Below are 19,964 nucleotides of genomic sequence, written 5' to 3'. Positions count from 1 at the left end.
GGGACTGTAGCGGGACTCGCACAATTAGTTCAAACACTACAAATGGAGAAGGCAAACATTTTGTTAGTGCCACGTTAAATAAATAAAAAACCCGCAAACGAAAACTTTTCGAGGTTTATCAAGTTTCAAACACTACAGAAATCTTTTGTTTTCCTTATCCGTGTGTGTGTAAATAGTAGAATTAACTTTTGAACAAGCTAACAGATCTTTTGGCGGGCACTGATTGCTTTAAGGAAGTCGGAGGCAGTTACAAGTCTTATCTTATTATTCGTAGTCATACACTACACGCATCCATAAAATCTAATGTTATAGTGAGGGGGAAGTAAATACAAATTATTTGCTTATAATAAACTTGTACTTGCGACTGCGTCCGCATACATATTGGACTTTAAGGGTAATATAAAAATATATGTATTGATAGTACCTATTCGTTTTATGTGCAATACATTTTGATTACATTCACTATGGGTCTAGTAGGTTGTCTGTAGATTTTATAAGTTCTTACCCACATGAAGCTTTTTATTCATACAAAAAGTACCTAATTTATTAATAAGTAATACGAATAACTTGGTTTACGCTTTATAAACTTTAAACTTTTTATTGAAAGCGCGGTCGTTTCTAAATAATGTATGTAGAGTCGCACAATTCGCCTGAATTAATTAAATTTACACACGCTACTGACCTAACTAGTTTTAAAAGGCTTCTTATTAAATCAAAGCGCTCCTCAGAAGTGGAAGAAACATTTTTAATTAATATTACGTACTGAATCTGCACCTCGTGGCATCGTTATACTAATTAAATTTTATTAGACGACATGTTTTGTAGAATTTAATTACTCTCAGTAATCACATAGGTTTACAGTGCGAAATATAGTTTTTGATTATACATAATGGAATGTGTTTAATATGAGTTAAGGCTAAATTATTCTAGTGTAACCTCGACAGTAAATAACCGGAGGCAGTTATGTCATGAAAGCCGACTCGCGACACAAAGAAGGTTAATGTTACTGTAATTGTAACTGTTAGGTATAGGTATCTACTTTCTTCTATTCAAGATCTTCACTCCTGTTGCCATGCTGGACTCCCGCTTAGTATTACTGTTGGCTAGTCAGATTTATAAACGTACAACTACAATGATAGTTTTTCGCGAGAGCTATAAATTACATCGACTAATGGATAATACAAAGCATCCATGTTGAAACAACGCAGTCCGCTCGTCCCGTGGGCACAAGTTAATTTAATTTTCATCAATCAATATGACAAATTATCAATATACACAGATGGCTAAATAGACACACATACAGCCATAATTCATTTCACAAAACAAATGTTACTCGGTGATCCGAGAAGTCGGACATTGCTTGTGACAGCTCAAAATAGGAGTAATATTGAGTTCTTTTGCTAAACAACGACCCATGTCTACGTTAGGGCGTCCCCACACTTATCCGCGCGTATTACACTTAAGCCCCTCTAAAACTGGTAACAAAAAGCTTAGATCAAGGCTAAGCATAGAAACACAATTTCTCAAATGTTTTAGTCGCATCAATCCTTCTTGAGACTGAAACGATGTCAGTATCCGAATGATGACACATACACTATTATTTGTATTATGTACCTGCACCTACATAATGATGACATTAGGCAGCAATGTTGAGCGTATGTTAACCATGTTGCGACGACAGATCTGCGCTAATCGGCTTATTGCGCGATGTGTGGAGACCCTTAGAGGAAAGGTAGCTAACGTTATTTTTCTTCCTGAAAAAGTAACAACACTGCTCTTGTCTCAAATATTTTTTGTTGTCACGTGTTTTTGTCTTTGTTGTTTCACTTTTGCTTGTCGATTTGTTTGTACCTGGTTGTTTTTTGGGCAACTGATTTTCGGAATATTTATTATTCATAAAATCCGTTTTATATAGAGAGCAAAATTGATTACTACGTTTCCAGGAACAAAGATTTTTTACATAATTCCATTTACGGATTGTTTTTGTACATAAAATGTTTTAATAGACTTTAAATTAAATGGTAAACCAGACCACATTGGACTGAAGATCCTTATTTCATGAGTTGATACGTATCTGTGTATCTTTGAGTATTTTCGTTCAAGGCACCGTGAAATTGCATGGTGAGCACCGTATTCTCGACGAAATAACAAAAAAGAACGGAAATACGAATAATGAGTTCTGTCTGATAGGAAAAGGATAGGATTGGATGTTTTTGTTGGCAATTTCCAAAAAGTTTATTATATTTTAAAGTACCTTTTTACCTGCTTACGAAGCAGAAGGCTTTGATGTCAGCCTGAATTGCAAGGGAGCTCAGTCAGCTGTTTTATTTTTGTATTTAAAAGTATTTTTATTTGGATCTGAACCTCTACCTCCATTCAATTAGGTACCTACAAACATTATTAGGATTTCGTTTATTATGAGAAACTTAAAAGGGATCAGACATATATTTTTTAAGTAGGTTCAAAATTGCAAAGGTTTATCATAACTAATAATTTAACTAACTATTGATAAAAAACATATACCTGCTCGATGTAGGTATGTACGCGTAATACTGGAAGCAAGTAAACTTACACAAGTATTCCACATTTACAAGACATTCCCATACGATCTTCCTTATCTTCACCAGAAGCACTTAATATCAAGATGTATTCATAATCCATTTTACTGAAATAATAATTTCAGCAACTGAAGAGGATACCTATTAAATATTAATACCACTTTTAGTTTGATAACTCAATAATAATGTTCTCAGGAGCCTTTCAGAATTTGCGCAAATATCTGAAATAGGTACTTCAGTCACGTGCTGTCTACAATATTGTTAACTAACACTAATTTTTCAAAACAAAAGCTTTAAAAAAATACTATTAAACTAAAGAAAACTAGTATACAAGTATATCTTAAAATTTTGAATGAGTTCGTTAAAATCGTACTACTGTTTAAGTTTTAAAATACCATCTACAAAACAATGGTTTTCGTCGGAATATGCAGGGCACCGTTTATTCACAAAAACTTTTATAATTACGTACAGCTCAGTAAAGTTTTTATTGAAGCGTCTTTCTATTTTTTTAATAATTACAAAGCAATTACGAAAGTTCCTGGCTTAACTCATTGCGGTTAAAAATATTTCAGGTATATTAAGTGTAACATTGAAATATAGAGATGTTCTTTTCAGTTATAAAAATATTGCAATTGTAAAGCCAACATTTTTATAAGTTCCTCCATGAAACCCAAAAGCTTTAGATAGAAGAGAAATAAAGCTAATTCCATTTGTAAAATGCCAGAGACCGATACACACGTTTTACTTAAAACGCACGTTTTTCAGTGGAAATGGTAAAATCCCTTATCAGGCCCTGAACATAATTATTGATGCGATCATAATAACAAGTCGTGAATTCGAGTATCGCATTAGCAAAGCGGGCTAAGTGAGTTTTGGCTGAGATGCTGGGTTCCGTGTGTTTATTTTAAAAATTGCTAAAACTCTTGAAAATCAGAGATGAGTTACTAAGTGAGTATTTAGAGGTTTGGAAGCATAATTTTGATCTGTCTACCAATCATTTTTGTGAATTCAATTGCATATTTTTACACCTTAACAAAACTTAGGACTTCTAACTCTTCACGGAAATACTGAAAATACACAGTAACGCAATACAGAATAAAAATATTTGGCATCAGAAAATCTGCTACAAGTTTACACTACACCAACGTAGTTTTAATTAGTTCACCTCATAAAATCTTAACACAATACCGTCACTAGTTAAGTCCTTAAATATATCCCTATTCTAGCATATTGACCTTAATTCAACAAAATAAAGGGTCCGGCATTAACTGATTAAACTGATACCCACCCTTCTCAAAAGGGATGCGTCTGAAGACACAAAAAGTCAATCCACCAGGGCTTAGGGTAAAATATTGATCATAAAACATACTATGCATGTGATTTTCAAATTTATTACACAGATTGATAAAATAACTTTAAGGCTGTGCAGAAACAAACGTAATTTATTGATACAGACAGACTTATTTATTTCTGTCAGTTGGTGGTTTAAATCTAGATATTTTATCTGTGGAACACTTGTGTTTTATTGAAAAGAGGATAATCGAAGCATTAGAAAGGCAGGGTTAGGACACGCTATTCTTATTTTTAATATTTATTTTTCTAGTGACTACTGTGAATTGAAGCAACACGGATTAATCCATCCAGCTTTTTTTTTGTTTGATAATGCAAGATAATCAAACATAAAGCCACATCATCCAGTATTAATTATTTACTTTCGAAATATGGTAAGCCTGTATTTATCACCACTACTCAATATATTTATTGAAATTCATTAATTTTATTTAAGTAGGTATGTTGTCATAAAAAGAAATAAGAAAAAATATCGTGATTCTGGAGACCAAGCCAACTGTCACATAATTGAAACAAATGACTTACGTGACATAAACCTTTCTAGGCACGATCAATTTTATTGCTAACCTGTACACTAGCTATTTCCCTCAGTTTCAGTTGAAACTAGGAAAAACCACCCGTTAGTAATTTACTGTCCCATTGCTGAAAATATCAAGGATCCAAACTTCCTATATTAAATAGCACGTGCAAGTAGATAAATAAAATAAAAACTTTGTCAAAAAGCTCATTTCTGCGTTGGCATTACAGGTGATTGATACCATTTTAGGTCGATTTATTGTCCTAGAAAAATATCTCCTCATTAAGCTGTGATCACCAAGTGCAAAAAATATCATGGCCAAGACGGTACGACTTCGATATAAATGCCAATTGGTACCAGAAATCTAGAAAATTCGGACTCCTTTGACGTTTGGTGATTGGAAGGATCTTTTAATCACGAAAGTCCCTCGAGAAAAGTATCATGAGTTGCGGGTCAATATTTTTAAAAGGAAAATTTGAAAAAGGCGCGCGTAGGACAGACTGTGACTAAAAAAATTACAATTTAAGTAAATGAAGGATTCATCAATAAACTACGATAGACCCAGCCTAGCAACTAATTCTCGTAGTAGCTCTCGGAGATGAAAATCACCCGATAAGATCTTGATACACCCTCATTTGATTAACGTAGCTGGGATCCTGTCTGGATACCAAATCCATTATCCTCGAACGAAGGCTGCGTCTAGAATATGTAAGTTTATAAGATTTTAAGCAAAAAAATACGAAGCGAGAGGTATCTACGTTTCACAAAAGAATTCGCGGAATATCGGTATTTAAACGGCTTTTAGAGCTTAGGTGTTCATTATAATAAAGTGAAAATCCTGATAGTGGATACGATTCCTTTCTTTACTTGCTACGTCTGAATAGGTGTTGGAACCTAAGATTTTAGGATAATCAAGGTTTTTACATTCAGATATTTCTGCAGATAACAATAACAGTAGGTGTTGTTAACAGTGAATTATTTTAAGTATTTGTACATATAGCTCCACAAAACCGTTTTCTATCTCTGACCAACTTTTTTTTTTTACTTTTTTCATATTAGTGCACACCGTTGGTTAGTTTAGTCGCAAACTATATCAGGAATATACCTAAAATAATGTGTGATATATGAAGTAATGTCTTTTTTTGCAAAAGTACAGACAACGCCATCTATGGCAAATTTCAGAAAACTCTAGCAACGGTACCAAGTCCACGTACGTTCAAACTGCGCAAGTTCGTACAACTTTCTTGAACACGGTTCATGTGACCTGTTGGTTTATTAATTTCTGTGAGCATCACTAGATGTCACCTTTTTGATAATTCATTGTGACAATAATAAATACTAGTGACTAAACGCTTAAATTATAAAAATCTGTACTCATCTACATAAATAGGAAACTGCGGTACTGTTGACAGCAAGTATGGGAATTATATTAAAGAATTGTATTCTGATTTTAATAATAAAAAACAAAGATAATTATTTTATGAACTTGAGAAATGCTTACAAAAAGATAACGTTTTTATGTTTATTGTTTCAATATACAAAGTAAAGAACCTAATTTACTTAACCATAAACAGAACTAGAAAAACCAAGAGGAAATAAAGAATCACACATGAAACTCCAATAAGGCATAAAAATAAATGGAAAGGTTATGATTAATTTTCCTACCAAAATATATTTTTCACAAATACTTATTTTATTCTAAATAAAAATAATCAATTCCAGCAATATGACAGACGAGACGTCAACTCTTAATTTTGCATCAATTAGCTCAAATCATGTATGAATTTCATTTTTGAAACTCGTTTTTGACTCCGGCCTAGAACAAATACTTTCACTGTACATACCTAAGCAGGTATATTTAAATTGTAGGATGAACCAGTTTGAAAAAATAAACGAAAAGAAAAGTCATTCATCTGGTCTTCTGAGATACCTTCGTAATATATTATTATCTACATAATCATTATCCAGCCGATAGACCTGTTTCTCAGAACATAAGGACATCTTGATTATTACGTATTATAAAGGCATGGAAACTATTTTGTTTATCTATGAACTTGAATTTAATTATTTAATACAACGACACATTAATTTTGACACGTACAAAAGACATATAATATAACAGTGAATGAGCTTTAATACCCAATTGTATAGGTAGCGGAAACCTTCCTAGGTCAGGCAGTTGCCAGAAATAACTTAAATATCACTTGACACACTTTTGCTATTTTTGGATATTTAAGTATGATAGAAATTCGCGGGTTTGGGTCTGCTTTTACATTCATAATGGAATTAATCTGTCTAGAATAGAATCATTAAACATTGTCAAACAAAACACGAGTTTAACGTGGGTGTATACTTCTTTCTGCGTAGGCCCCTTATTTTATCTTATTATTCAGCAATTTATTTGCAAAAACAGAAATGCCTGTTGGGAACGCAAAACAACCTACGCTAGGGTGTAATCAAGGAAGAGGAATGTAACGATAAAAAGTGATGATTTATACTCTGTAAGAAACAAGTAGAGGCGAGTAGGTAGTAAGTGCTCACCACCTACTCGCCTTTACTTTGGGGTTGTTGTCCCTATTGGCATCCCAGGGCCTGTCTTCACAAAATCTTTTATTTTTACACAAACAACATTTTTAAATCTTAAAATAACTGAACCGGTTAAGCGTCATTTCGTTTAAAAAGCCAGAAAAAAGTAACTGTTTACGTTGTGTTTAGCGCCCAAAGGGACCGGTACATTTGTATCGCCTGGAGCAAATCTGTAGGCCGAAGGACAACCAATATGAAGGTTATTAAGATTCAATACACGAAGCCGTTGGCCCCTGATATTTCTAGCATTTCGAACCAATACCTAATGGCGAAAAAGTTCCTGTGTATACAGAATACATTATGTTTCCAAACTTATTTTGATTAACTCTCTTCTTCCAAAATTCTCCGAAGAAAGCAAAAAAATATTTTCTCTTTAAATATTTATGCAAATGAATTTGGACAGTAGGTTATTAGACTATAGTAATATAATTATAAACGGATTAATTTGACTATGAATCATAGAGAAAGGAGCACTAAAGGATTCTACTTTCTTCCTTTCTTTCTTTACAAATTATCCCACATCCATCCCTCATGTTGAATTAGCTACACAATGCTGCTATAAAATAAAAAATTAGGCGAAAGAGTTTCTTTCTTATTAAGTAAAAATACAAACATATTTTTTATGTCTAAGGCACGTCTGTGTTGTTACGAAAATGATTGCAAATAGTAGTAGGTTTACATATCATATCTACTCACGTACGAGTAAGTAATAGTGCATGTAACTAGACTATATTATTGTGTCACAAAATTTTAACTACGGTCATAAATTTCAATTACAGCATTAGTTAGATGTTGTTAATTAAGAGACCGCTGTTGTTCGTAATCACCTGATCTTGTTTGTTCATGTTAAGTCTAAGTAAGTACATGTATCTACCTACGTATGTTCGTAAGTGGGTGCATGAACATGCGTGGTACATAAGTCAAATGAAGAGGATGAGATAAACATACATGATCCTGAACGCTTGAAGCGTATGTCTATACTTACCTTATTTTATGCCTTCCGAAAGGTAAGGTTTTAATTCGGTTTTTGTAAGACAGTTATTAATGTACAATAAGCCCTGTTATTTTTCGCTTCACTTCCATATAGTAAATACCATAAAATATTTGCTAAACGCGCAAAACCTTAATAGGAATCACACATGTATGTACATGGTAAATATGTATAAGTACACAAACATATCCTACTGTATTACATCTCGAAACTATGCTAAGTCGGGTCAAACATGAAAGGTAATAAATCAGCTCACATATCTATTGCATAGCACTGTTAGGTAGACACGATATAATATTTCCACCTCTTAAGTTCCTAAGAAAATTCTTATCTTGTTCGCTCTTAAATGGTCATAACTTCCTATGAATAATTCGTAGAAACACCTGCATTTGTGTGTCCTTTGTGATCGTACGTGTGATGTCCTGTAACGGACCCAGGCCCGCCGCTAGCTGTTTGTTCGCCCGCGTGCAAAACCGATTATGCCGCCCTACGACTACATATTATACTGGGTTTTGTCAAAAAATATATAAAGGGGGGGGGTCCAGGGGGTCCGGACCCCCCCGCCCATTCATATCCATCTTACATTTCCAACAGAAAAAAATATGTACATGCACCGCTCTGATTGCAAAAAAACGCACTTCCAAGCGTGAGCGAAAAATGATTTTTCAGAATTGAATGCCTCAACAATTAAACAAAGATAAATTGCGATCAGTGCCGGTTTTTACTCTACCAGCGCTCTAGGCGAGATTTCTACGGCGCCCTCCAACTGCAATTCAAACCCATACGAAAAACAGAGACGCATGTAGTTACCGATTGCGCGAGCGAAGCGAGCGCGAATATTTTTTTTATAGTTAACAAGTCGAAACAAAAAGATTAGACTGATTAGACAGAAAAAGAAGGTTAGCCTGGAAGCCGACTCCAACATAGTTTGGGAAAAGGCTCGGAGGATGATGAAGTCGAAGCAAAAATTACGTAAAATGTAGCCCAATCGTACATAAGTTATTGCTGGTTGATGAATGCAAAAACACTGGAACACGTCTTCTGATTGCGCGAGCGAAGCGAGCGCGAAATTTTTGTTATATTTTAGAACTCAAAATAAAAAATACTTAAAATTTTGTCCAAACGTACATAACTCTTTGTTGATGATGGCGCCTATGTATTAAAATTTTGGGACTTAAAGTAGTACCGTAAATAAGAAAGTTCATATGGAAACTAGAAGTTACTTTCTTATTAATAAATGAACTTAAAAACGACGCTCCCTTTTTGCTAGGGTAGCTAAAAAATTCTTGGAAAATAAAAACAACTGTAAAGTGAAGCAAGCCCGAAAATGTTTGAGTTTTGGATCACTAAAAGTCCTAAACATATATAATAAAAAGCGACTGTGAAGTGAAGAAGCCGCGAGCGAAGGGAGCGCGAATTTTTTTGAGTATTGGGACATTAAAAGTAGCTATATGTGATAAAAAATTGAAGCGTTTAAGTAAGGAAACCACGAGCGCAGCGAGCGCGAAAATTTTTGAGTTTTGGGACATAAAAGTAGTGTTTCATCGAGAATTTCTCAAATTTAACGCGGAATTAAACACAAATTCGCTTCGGCGCCCCTGAGCCCGCGGCGCCCGGGTTATTCGCGCACGCTGCACCATTGGTTAAGATGGCTCTGATGCTATCCATTCATTTGGGTACAGTTCTTGTAAGTTGCAATCTTTGATGAAATTTAAAACAAAAATAGGAGTAACATCTGATCAAGGATTGGTTGGGGGCGCCTGCGGCGCCCCTTATATCCGGCGCCCTGGGCCGTAGCCCAACCGCGCCCTACCCTAAAATCGCTACTGACTGCGATATCTGACATGGAGGCGCGAGCGCAGCGAGCGCGAATTTTTTTGGGGATGCAAAGGATGAACCCGTCAAAATTGATAGGGGACGACCAAAGCGAGGGCGGCTTTTTCTGAAATTTTATTGCTATTCTAGTCATCTTTTTTCAGTAAAAATATTTTTAGGGTTCCGTAGCCAAAATGGCAAAAACGGAACCCTTATAGTTTCGTCATGTCCGTCTGTCCGTCTGTCACAGCCGATTTACTCGGAAACTATAAGTACTACAGTGATGAAATTTGATGGGAATATGTGTTGTATGAACCGCTACAAAAATATGACACTAAATAGTAAAAAAAAGAATTGGGGGTGGGGCCCCCCATACATGTAACTGAGGGATGAAATTTTTTTTTTCGATGTACATACCCGTGTGGGGTATCAATGGAAAGGTCCTTTAAAATGATATAAAGTTTTCTAAAAAACATTTTTCTTAAAGTGAACGGTTTTTGAGATATCAGCTCTCAAAGTCGTAAAAAGTATGTCCCCCCCCCTCTATTTTTATAACTACGGGGTATAAAATTCTAAAAAAAATAGAGGTGATGCATGCTAATTAACTCTTTCAACGATTTTTGGTTTGATCAAAGTATCTCTTATAGTTTTTGAGATAGGTTGATTTAACTGTAATTTACGGAACCCTTCGTGCACGAGTCCGACTCGCACTTGGCCGGTTTTTATTACGTAATTATGGTTTAATTTTGCCGTATGGGTTAATTTTGCCGCCCCCTAAATAGTGCCGCCCAGGGCATTTGCTCTCTCCCCCCACGCTACGCTAATGGTTGATCTTAAATCTTTTTTAATAATTTTTAATTTTGAAAATGATCAACAGATGTAACTGAAACCGGCAGTGTAAGTTATATTCTTAGCGCTATTGCTGTGTTCGGAAATATTGAAATCAAATAATTGGTAAAAAGATATTGTATTTTTTTAATATTACGTGATAGGTCGCTCGATTTGCCGCCCCCTAGGACGTGCCGCCCGCGTGCGGTGCACGCGCTGCACGCCCGCTTACGGCGGGCCTGGTAACGGAATAGCTTGGCAATTTTCTCTATATGTAACTGTAAGATATGTTAGTCCAGTATTTGTTCTCTTTTGTTAGTACTTAACGGGACCACTCCTTAACTGTAGTGCTGTCATCATTATCCGGTTCATCACGATTTGTCTATTTATCTTCATGTACCTACAGTACTCAGTAATTGGCCGAAGATAAGTGTGGTAGTTGGTGTACTGATTTCAATGTCTGACGCACTTAACTGTACCAAATAAAAGTGATGTTCAACTTATTCATTAATTTTGTTCTCTATTTAAATTTCACTCACGGCGTTTCTCATTATGGTCAGAGCATCTTCATTAATCATAGCCAATCACTCAAAGGCTTTTTTTATAATTCTTTCAAAAGTAGTGTAGAAGAATACGTAGGTAACAAAATGATTAAAATATACTGGCGCAAAAACTGTTAGAGTACAACAGTTCAAACTGTGTTGTGGTACAAACAGTGGTGACCGGTATCTGCATTCCATGTCGTAAAAAGTTTTGAATGAACAAAACTGCGTTTTGTATTTCTGTGATAAATGCACAATATATTCACATTAACAAGTACCAGTTTGTACTATGTCAAAATGGTATTATCGTTAAAGTGGTAATTACTATAAAGTATGTCCCCCTTTTTTATTGCACCTCATTTTAAAATGTCGTCATAAAATTTGAGAGTTTCCGCGTAACCAGACATGTTTACTTGCAAGATCCCAGCTTACAGAAAATTAATCGTAAAAATTAAACTTTAGCGGTGTTTAAATCAGGAACTTGCGAATTTATGAGAAATGCGTCGTTAAACAAAACTTAATTGAACTACAAGTACTTACTAGCCTAACATTAACTTAAGTAACGAGGAACTAGATTCAAACCATTTCAGAGAACAAAACAAGTTACTTACATACTCATATGCAAAATTTTGAGTATAATGCGCCTTCTTAGATTCACGCTAGCTGTCCCCACGTACGAAGTTCTTCTAAGTCTTTGAAGGACATATGACTGTTACACTCAAGTACGCGTTTCAAGGATTGGGTAAACGCTAGTGTAGTTGTTGATATTGGTCATTATGTCAAACTAGCGGTAAATTCAAGTGCGCGGTCAAGGCGGTGCGCATACACAGTCTCCTACGAAGAATGCTCCACAATCATTGCTCGACCATCCGCTGCAGTGTTGAGACGTGGTAGACATAAGCCATAAAAGGATTATAAGGATATTTTTTTTTGTTAAGTAAACGTCCTTTAGAGGTGAGTGAACCACTGTGTTTTTAGCTTATCAAGAACATGCAGTTATATTTTTATTCTTTTTCGAATACGTTGTCGTGTTTTGTTTATTTCTTTATTATTTTTGATCAATTATTTTTACTTAAAACCACTTAAATTCAACCTTAAATGTATGCAGAACACAAAGTGTTTTTAACCTTAACATTTAAATAATTGCTACAAATTAAAGCAAAGGGTAACTTTTAAAAACATTCTATCAACAACTGAACAAGAAAGTTTGGCAAAGTGCAGAGTGAGCAGCTGCGTATTGGTATAACTAATTAAACTGGCCAATTAACTAACTCAAGTACTGTGCACAACTAACTTACTGCTGCACTTTAACTTCATTTGAATAGGCGTAACTATGAACTTTCTTTTTATGAACCTAAGCTTACAAATTGTGAAAACAACTTGTTTCAAGCGTATTGTTTGTAAATAGTAAATGTAGTTGAACTTATTGTTTATACAATAACATACGCGACTTTGAGCGGTTATGAACTTTATACCTGGTTCCTGATTCTTGTAACAGCATTTATAACTTTTTCCATGATTAAAAATAATATATCAAGGTTCTTAGACCAAATATCGTGGAGTAGTTCCCTTAAAACGCGGGTGTAACCGTGGGATAGATTAATTATACTTATTCATTGATAACTAATAAATACATTTTCGTTGTTTCATTATAATTTCGTGATACACGAACAAAACATACGTAAATTACTACTACTTCGTGTACCCTGGAAAAAGTAGTCTAGCATATATAGCCTTACATGATGAATAAAATATATAACACTGAAATATTTTTTCAAATCGGAGTATTTTTTTATAGACAAGCGCGTTTAAGCAAATAGCATACAAACAATATTCAATTTCAATATTAACACTTAAAAAACGTAATGAAAAAGATGCAATACTTTTTTTGGAGATACTATGAGTATTCTATAATATCGTTTTGTTGAACGTTATACTACCTGCCCATATTTTAATTACCGGACCACGCAAATAGTGTGATATTAAAATAGATACTAATTAATATACACCTTTGTAAATTAACATTAATTGTCAACAAGTTCAGTTCGGCATTTGCAAAAAACATGACCATAAAGTTAAGCTCTTTGACTTATTTAAAGTGAGCTTTATATTTTACCAACTATTCAATGTACTATTAAATTAATTATTAATTTGCTATGATACTCCTTTCTGATACTGATTTCATTTGAAGGCTTTTATCCTAATAAAGCACTGTAAATGGAACAAGGTGATACTGAACCCCACAAAAACAATTGGATATCGTTCAGACAGTCAGCTTCTTACTATAGACTTTGATTTATAAAGTTCTCACAAGCAACTGTAAAACGGCTACCTTAAATCTATCTTTAGGTAGGTATTAGCATTAACTGCATATCGTATAACACTATCAATAGGTGCTTAGTATCGCCAAATAAGAACCGTTGTTTGTTGTTAGTTTCTATTCGCATCATGCGTGGATCCTATCAGGCACCATCGCATTCATACAGTTGCAATCGTTATGCCGAGTGCGTGACAAATACACGACTTTGGGTTTTGTTCGTGTCAAGCGTGCGGTCCCTCTGAATAACTGGATTATGTTATGGTAATAAAGGTATCCTTAAATAATTAAATTATTAATACATACCTATTTGTCATTACGTAGAATTATACCAAAATTAGTTCACCACGGACACAATTTCATTTTACTATGACGTATTCAGAAAAATCTTAATAAAAACTGATATTTAATCCTGGGCCTACCACAACACAATAGTAATGCACTTAGGTAAAAAAAAAATGGTTTTACTTTAGTAGGTATTACAAATTATATCAGTTTTATTTCTAAACTGTTGTATTGAAAAGCCATAATGACACCTCGTAAGTACCATACGAGGACATTGAGCCCTTACAATATCGACGTTTACTATGACTTCTTTCAAGCAAAGCATCTAAATAATTGCATTATCATTTTATGTGAATAGGTTTTGTCAACGTTTTCTCGCGTTTGCTTATGATAACTACGTGTCTTCACAGTTTTACGATTTGGCGGTAAAATATTATTACTTTCATTCTCAATTCATCGTTTACAGCCAAATGTGGACTTTTGAGAAGAATGAGGAGCTTTAAGTTCCATTATTTTTAGTGCAGAATCTCATATGTATTCACAATAGTAAACTATAAAGTTTTACAGTCGGACTACAACATTCTACAAAGGTTTTGCTAAATTACCTATTCTATTTTTATTTTCAGGGACAATGAAGCTAAACTACATATTTTTAATATTACTCATATCGACACTATTGTTGACAAATGCTGAAGATGACGATTTTGCATCTGTCGAAAATGATCTGGATAACAGACAAGTCCGGATACTATGGCCCTACCCTCTGAAACAGAACGACACTGGCGCCAAAGAAACGTTGACTTACAAGACTACAGATGAACAGCAGTATAAAGGAGAAAACCACGAGAGACAAAAGCGTTTCCTACCTTTGAATTACCACTCGTATCCACCAAACGTAATTGCGGACAAGATGATGCAGTCCCTTAAAAATTATCCATCAAACAAAGCAAGCGATCCTCTAGATTTCTTACGAGACTCCTATCCTTTGCCTAAAGGTAAATCATTTTTCTATGCACATTAAGTGATTCTTTAATAATGTAATCTGATAACAACAGACCATTTATGCGTGTAATGTATCCAAAGTTATCCGGTAGCGTATCTCATTGTTCTCTTATTTTGTTTTCGCACTCAGAACCAAAGTTTTAATTACATTATTGTTTACTTGAAGGCCGCGACAGCAACTTGACACTTAAAAATCCCTTGGCAATGTTTCAGCTATAAATAACGAGATTTCAGTAAAGCTTTTACATGTTCTTAAATTATTAAATTAATGTGAAGTTTTCAATGTACGACATACCTACCGACATATAATGCTTACATATTTTTATCAGTTGCTTCTTCTTCTTAAATATATAAACGATTTATGAACCAAAACACTTCGGTCAAAATATTTTTTTAATACTTCTAGGATATGACCAGCCACTTGACGAATATGACTACGTCATCGTTGGAGGAGGGACAGCCGGGTCCGTCCTAGCCTCTCGTCTGACAGAAGGCAAGCCTAAAGCCACGGTACTGGTCATCGAAGCTGGCAAGCCAGAGAGCCTCCTCAATGATGTACCAGCATTAGTATCAACCATGCAGCTTACTGACTACGTGTGGCCTTACACGATGGAACATCAACCTGGCATTTGTTTAGGTAACTTTTTAACCTGATTTTACCTGAATGAGTGAAGCACAAAAAACGTCAACTTTTACTTACAAATAATGAATGGTCGCATCTGGCAATTCACGTATTTATTTTTTTTATTAATGGCATCTGTTGAGGAGAAAAGCCGGTTAAATGTGGGTCAAACTTAAGCTCAATAATTCCATCACTAATGTTACCCAAATGAGATCCCTTGCCCCTCGGTTCATACCCAGAGGGTGAAGAACACTTTGATAGCCCTAAAACTTTGTTGAATCTTATCACAAACTAATTAGAAACTAATTAGTAACTTAAAGAACCGGTATTTATAGACGTTAAGTATTTTTGACAAAAACCAAGGCATTTTCTGAAAGAGATGCTGAAGACCTATGGGATTTTCTTTACGTATATACGAAGCTTCTCTCGCATAACCAAACCGTGTGTCACTTCTCAGTTAACAGTTTGAGTCATCCATTCATATATCACCATTTTTATACAAATAATTCTGCATAAGTTAAAAGAATGAGGAAGTCACCTTATGGTAGCAATTATGTCAGTATCTTTACACTATTTATGCAGCGTTAAATAATAGTATTCCTTAACGAACTATGCAACTGGGTTATTATGCTAATGAGGTTAATAGTACCGCTGAGAAATAAAAACTGGTTTAGAATCATACGGAGCTCATTTTTCTCACTTTGTATTAATAAGTCCTCCCATTGAGGATACTGTACCTGGTTGTTTTATGTGTGAACTAGGTATATAGATATTAAAACATAAAATATGCATATAGAAAACACTTTCGAGTTTGGAGTGTCTTTTTTAATTGTTAAGAACTGATATATGCTAGTAGGACGGGTACTGGGTAGTAGACAGACTCTATTTTACATTGTTTTCATATATTGTCATAATCGTGTATTTAGTCCAAATAGAGCATTATTTCATCGACTAAGTAGTCATATACCCATTTGGCCAAGTGTCCTCTGTGGTCTGTTATCTCATAGTTTATTAGTAGGTAGGTGCCATAATTATAGCAATAAGGTTAATTAAACTTTCATTTTTAACACCGTCTGAGGGTCATTTGCCATGGAGCCATAATTATTTAAATGTAAATAGTATATTTGGGGTAATATACATTCGTAACACTTTGACAAAGGTGAGAAATTACTACAGATCTAGTTAGAGCACACAAAATTGTGTAATTAATGGATGGCGATGCAATGAGGTTTAATTTAAAGACTACTTAGCTTTTAAGTAACACAGAAGCTTTTCACAGCTTTAAGGGACCGACCAGACCTCAGTAAATAGTAACAATGTCAAACTATGAATATGCGCACACGTTTCTAAGACTATGTAAAGATTTTGACGGACAAGCAGATAATGATGTTTTTTTCTGGGTTTCTTATTTGATTTAAAAATAAATATTCGATAATTTCAGGAAGCAGAAATGAGCGCTGCTATTGGCCTCGAGGCAAGGCTCTGGGAGGCACCAGCGTTATCAACTATATGCTATACACCCGGGGTCGCCCACAGGATTGGGATAGGATTGCTGCTGACGGAAACTATGGATGGTAAGGAAAAAGTAGTATTCTAGTAGTCTATATAAGTCTGCCATAAGAGCGCGTCCGACCGTGCTCTCGCTGTGGCGGCATATTGGGCTGACAAAGTGTAGTGTCATTGTAAGACATGTCATCGACACGAAAGAAGAAGAAGAAGTAGTCTATAGAAAGAGAAGTAGTAGTAGTCCATAGAAGCTAACTTCGGACAAGCAAAGCTTCTCGAGAATACCGCACAATGCGCAAGGAGCCAAATTGCTAACTTCAGAATTGTATTTAGGCTCGAACTGATCAAATAATTTTTTACCGTAAATACCACAGATTAGACTTATAAAATTAATGGCCTAAGCCAACATGTATGTACGAAGGGTTAATAACATAAAGCCTGACAGGCAATTTGTCTCTGCAGTCTGTCATTATCATTAGTATGCACATTAGATGAAGGTAACTCATTTGTTTTTCTTACCCAAAATGCTTGCCTTTACTCTACCCACACAAAAGCATTTTTTTGGTAATTTTCAAAATGCAATCTTCTATAAGAAAATAAAGATTAGGTTTGCAAATGCGAATATATTATTATTATACGTATATGCAAAAATGAGTTTAATAGAAGGTACTTATGAAGTTAAGTTTAATCGACTTTCAAAATAGGATTTGATAAAACTAAGCACATTCTTGTGCATATGTAAGACACTTTCAAAATATTACTATACTTAGATACGCATAATAATACAGATATCATATTATTCCAATCAACGTAAAATGTTTATGTGAATATATAAATATTTACGCTTTTTTTCATACCCTTCAGATGGGTTTACAGTCTAGTTATAGTCAATCGTATCATTAAGCGGGGTGTACCGAATGAAAGTTATGAATCCTAACTTATAATCGAATGCCAAGTAAATCGAATGAAATTGGAAATTTGAATACGTTATTTGAATCATTGATAAAGCGATTCCGCCTTTTTATGGAATTAATATTCCAACGATAACTAGGGTTCTGCTCACAGATGGCTCGTTTATTATGATGTCTACAACTTTTATGAGGTATTCCGTTTATATAATTTCATTAATATGGTTTGTTAACCAGTTCAAAATAATTAATTTATGATAACAAAATCCTTACTCACCCTATTTTATTTATTCTTGCAGGAACTACGACGAAGTTTTGAAATATTACATAAAATCAGAAAAATCCGAACTGAAACATTACAAAAACGCAACGTACCGCGGCCGTGACGGGGAGCTAACAGTCGAGAATGTTCCATTCAAGTAAGTTACCAACTGTTATTAATTTCAACTATCCAAAGTTTCCAACTTAATTAAAACTAGTGAGGCTAAGACTTGGGAGAATTTTAAAGTATCCATCTGACGTAATATTTCGTTTGCAGGACTGGTCTTGTCGAGGCATTCCTGAAAGCTGGCAGAGAAAACGGTCACCCCACTGTCGACTACAACTCACCACACGAACTAGGATTCGGTTACACGCAAGCTACTTTAAATAAAGGTCATCGGCTGAGTGCAGCTAAAGCATTCCTACACCCTCATAAGCGAAGACGTAACCTGCATATCCTCACAGATGCCAGAGCCACCAAAGTCATCATAGACCCCCAGTCTAAGAGAGCGTACGCCGTAGATTATGTTAAGGACGGTAAAAAGCACAGAGTTCGTTGCCGCAGGGAAATTATTTTATCGGCCGGCCCCATAGCCTCACCCCAACTGCTCATGCTCTCTGGAATAGGTCCTGAGGAACATTTGCAATCGTTGGGAATTCCCGTTCTCGTAAATTTACAAGTCGGCAGGGTTCTCTACGATCACATCGCATTCCCTGGGGTTGTTTTCAAGTTAAACACAACTAACGCCAGTCTGTTAGAACCTAAAATTGCAACGTTGCCAAATCTTATACAGTGGCTACACTATGGAGACGGACTGTTAACAACGACCGGCGGAATTGAAGCCATCGGTTATATTAAGACAGCGGTATCAGGGGATCCAGAGAATGTGCCTGACATTGAATTATTAAGTTTGGGCGGGTCTCTCATTTTGGATTCAGGCGGAGCGCTCAGGGAAAGTTGGAGACTTTCTGAGAACCTATTTCATGAAACCTTTGGACCTTTGTACGGCACAGATACATGGTCGGCTGTCATAATGCTGACCCAGCCGAAGTCGAAAGGTTATCTTGAGCTTAAGGATGCAAATCCATTTTCTCATCCAAAAATGTATGGTAACTACTTAACCGACCCTCAGGATATGGCAGCTTTTATAGAAGCTATTAAACATGTTATTCAACTCGGGAACTCAGCAGCGTTCAAAAAATACAATCCTCAGCTGTTTATACCGGAGTACCCAACCTGCAGGAATACTGTCCCAGGTTCTGAGGCTTACTGGGAATGTGCCGTTAGAACTATGGTAATTACGCTACACCACCAAATAGCAACATGCAGAATGGGTCCACTTACTGATCCTTACGCTGTAGTTGATCCTGAATTAAGGGTGTACGGAGTAGATGGTCTAAGGGTGGTAGACAGCAGTGTCATCCCGCGACCGACGTGTGCCCATACTTCCGCACCCGCTGTCATGATTGGAGAAAAAGCCGCCGATATGATAAAACAAACCTGGTCAAATGTGGTCTCGTAGAGATAATCTATAAGTATGTATTTATTAAGACTGCTCTCGTTTTAGGTATAAGATTAAAAATTGTGATTCTTACCCAGATTGATTTTATTTACGTTGTAAGCAAATGTACACAATAAGAAACCTTTTTCTAAGGATGGGCATATATTGACTTTCAACGTATTTTTTTTTCTATAGCATTCTGACACGACTACTTTATGCTTAGAAAAAAATATATCGACATCGGACTAATTATACTAATTAAGGCTTAAAAACTTGATCGGATACAGCGCTGCATATAAGATCAAACACGTGATGTCTTTACCTGTTGAATCTATAGATGTTACAGTCCCTAAGGTTCTAAATACGCATATGAA

At 35.3% G+C, this 19,964-nt stretch overlaps 1 protein-coding gene across 1 annotated transcript; it reads left to right on the top strand.

The window, feature by feature from the left end:
• The first annotated feature begins 11,984 nt into the window (after positions 1-11,984).
• Positions 11,985-19,619, top strand: LOC110376165 (glucose dehydrogenase [FAD, quinone]). The gene is made up of 6 exons (XM_021334549.3): positions 11,985-12,141; positions 14,416-14,784; positions 15,198-15,428; positions 16,855-16,987; positions 18,127-18,246; positions 18,366-19,619. The coding sequence occupies exons 2-6, from the start codon at positions 14,421-14,423 to the stop codon at positions 19,609-19,611; spliced, it is 2,094 nt and encodes a 697-aa protein (XP_021190224.3). The 5' UTR covers positions 11,985-12,141; positions 14,416-14,420; the 3' UTR covers positions 19,612-19,619.
• The last annotated feature ends 345 nt before the right edge of the window (positions 19,620-19,964 follow it).

The sequence above is a fragment of the Helicoverpa armigera genome, chromosome 13 (genome assembly GCF_030705265.1).
Source record: "Helicoverpa armigera isolate CAAS_96S chromosome 13, ASM3070526v1, whole genome shotgun sequence".
NCBI classification, from domain to species: Eukaryota; Metazoa; Arthropoda; class Insecta; order Lepidoptera; family Noctuidae; genus Helicoverpa; species Helicoverpa armigera.
Note: the sequence above shows the minus strand (reverse complement) of the source record. Positions and strands in the feature narration are given on the sequence as shown.